Below are 2,718 nucleotides of genomic sequence, written 5' to 3' on the forward strand. Positions count from 1 at the left end.
CATATTATTTACATCAGAGTCAAAGCTGCTGATGTAATGTGTTTGTTCAGGTGAGTGTAACAAATAGCAATGATCAGGGATATAACCGTGTCAGTGGAGACGTACCCCCTGTATAAATCAGGACCCGTTGGAATGGATCAGCTCAGAGTGCCTGCTGGAGCTTTGGATTCCAGGCCAATCGAATTCCCTGCTTCACACAGAAATGGGATATCCAGCAATGTCTATGATAGAAGACATTTGTTATCCAGTACTTGCAGCAATTGGAGTTGCTGGTATGCCAGCATCTCAGCTGTTAATGGTGTATATCGATGTTAACTGTGCTGCTGTCCTGGGCACTATTTCTCACTGTGTGTGTTCCACAGCCGCTTGTTCTTTTCCAGCAATTTACTGCTGGAATCTCCTTATTGTCGACACTTTCATTCTTGCAGGAACAGTATTATGTATGTAATGGTATTGTTTTAAGTAACTGTGGCATTATTACTGGATTATTCTGTGTATTGAATGTATTGGAAGGAGATGTTTCAGTTAGGATCAATAATCAGACCATCAGGAGTTTTTAACAGTTTCATGATGTGGATCTAACCGGTCCTGGAATATTTTTATGATTTTTTTGTCAGCGATTGATAACGAGACATCTCATGGTCTCAGTGTTCCAAGGGGACAGAACAATGTCCTCCCTCTCCAATAACATGGCTCAGTTTAACTGGGATTTCAATGTATTTATTGATTATCACTGTTATCAAATATTATTTCACTCTGTGTGTGTCTGACTCTACTTCAGAAGTCTAGCTGCTGAACTGACTTTGCTGCTGACACTTTCACCTCTCCTCTGCTTCACTGTGGACCTTCACTGTCAGTACTTCCAGTCGATCCGGTGATGACTTTATTCACTTTCTGCATCAATTCCCAAATTCATTATTAATAACTGTGTTTTCAAACATTTCACTGTGACAAAGCACTTCCCAGGTCAATGAATCAGTTTTCACCGCTCGATGCAGCAAAAAGCTGGAAATTTCAGCCCAGATCCTGTCAAACTGCTGCTTTGTCTCAGGGCCTGATCAGTAATTTCTCTGCTTCCTTTTCTCTCTCTTCCAGTTAACTTGGTGGCGATTGTGATCCTGTCCCGAAGAAAGTGCGGTCTCTCCAAATGTATCACTGTCCACCTGGTGGGAATGGCAGTGGCTGATCTCCTGGTCGTTATCACTGATCCCATATTGTACTGGATTGTTTTAATTTATTTCCCAGGTTCATTCCTGAGAATTACTCCTGTGTGTTCTCTCATTATCTTTCTGCTTTTTGCATCCACAGCTGTTTCTGTCTGGCTTACAGTCACTTTCACCTTTGATCGATTTGTGGCCATTTGTTGTGAGAAGCTGAAAACAAAATATTGCAGTGAGAAAACGGCGGCTGTGGTTGTGGGAACAGTGAGTGTGCTGGGCTGTTTAGAGTCTCTCCCCTGGTACTTTACACTGGTACAAGAGTGCAATATTAATAATGTTCCCATGGGTTGTGCTAATAAACTGAGCTTCTATACTTCCACCATATGGGGGGCATTTGAATTGTTTCATCTCATTTTCACACCTTGTGTCCCGGTCTTTCTCATTTTGCTGCTCAATGTCCTGACTGTCAGACGGATTTTATTCTCCAGCAAAGTCCGCAGGGGATTCCGGCGCCACAGCAATGCAGAGAATCACAAGGACCCAGAGATGGAGAATCGCATGAAATCAATTATTTTACTCTTCTGTATATCCGGAAGTTTTATACTGTTATGGGTGACCCGGCTTGTATTTAACATTTATACTCGAATTGCAGATATTCAGTCTTATTCCTCCTTCACTGACCCTGTCTTTATCACAGATCGCACAGCCATGATGCTGCAGCTTCTCAGTTCCTGCACCAACACATGTATTTATACTGTGACCCAGACGAAATTCAGACAGGAGCTGAAGATGGCGGTGAAATACCCTCTCAATCTTATTGTTAAATTTGTGAAATCATAGAAAGAGCTGAAGGGTTTCAAACACTGGAAGCAAATTCCATCTCCCTCCCCCCGCCCCGCTCCACCACCCACCCTCCACCCACCTCTGTGATTATTTGACCGGCGCCATCTTTAGTCCTGGCAGTTGCCTGAACGTGACAGCCCATGACGTTTTAGATTAGATTAGAGATACAGCACTGAAACAGGCCCTTCGGCCCACAGAGTCTGTGCCGACCATCAAACACCCATTTATACTAATCCTACACTAATCCCATATTCCTACCAAACATCCCCACCTGTCCCTATATTTCCCTACCACCTACCTATACTAGTGACAATTTATAATGGCCAATTTCCCTACCAACCTGCAAGTCTTTTGGCTTGTGGGAGGAAACCGGAGCACCCGGAGAAAACCCACGCAGACACAGGGAGAACTTGCAAACTCCACACAGGCAGTACCCAGCATCGAACCCGGGTCGCTGGAGCTGTGAGGCTGCAGTGCGATCCACTGTGCCACTGTGCCGCCCAGTTGAACTGGAACAGGATACGTTTGCGCATGTGCCAATACAGCGCCACCTAGTGGTTGTTATGTCAACAACCGCAGCCAGTGGATAAAGCTGCAAATCGAAGTGACTGTGAGGTGGTGAGACGGGAAGTAACTGCAGTGAGGCAGGGACACCAGCAGATGGAGATGGTGAGAGAGGGACATTAACTGCAGTGAAGCAGGTCCACCTGCTAAT

General features: G+C 44.8%; 1 protein-coding gene across 1 annotated transcript; it reads left to right on the forward strand.

Moving 5' to 3' along the window:
* Nucleotides 1-202: 202 nt before the first annotated feature.
* On the forward strand, nucleotides 203-2,000 carry LOC137381167 (probable G-protein coupled receptor 139). Its single transcript, XM_068053551.1, has 2 exons — nucleotides 203-272; nucleotides 1,096-2,000. The coding sequence occupies exons 1-2, from the start codon at nucleotides 203-205 to the stop codon at nucleotides 1,998-2,000; spliced, it is 975 nt and encodes a 324-aa protein (XP_067909652.1).
* Nucleotides 2,001-2,718: the final 718 nt, after the last annotated feature.

This window comes from Heterodontus francisci, chromosome 21, assembly GCF_036365525.1.
Source record: "Heterodontus francisci isolate sHetFra1 chromosome 21, sHetFra1.hap1, whole genome shotgun sequence".
Taxonomy (NCBI): Eukaryota; Metazoa; Chordata; class Chondrichthyes; order Heterodontiformes; family Heterodontidae; genus Heterodontus; species Heterodontus francisci.

Excerpts from the sequence above, each read along its gene's own strand:
- LOC137381167 (XM_068053551.1), top strand. The coding sequence starts at position 203 with ATGGGATATCCAGCAATGTCTATGATAGAAGACATTTGTTATCCAGTA. Across the intron at positions 273-1,095 it reads TGCAGCAATTGGAGTTGCTG|TTAACTTGGTGGCGATTGTG; the intron begins GTATGCCAGCAT and ends TCTCTCTTCCAG.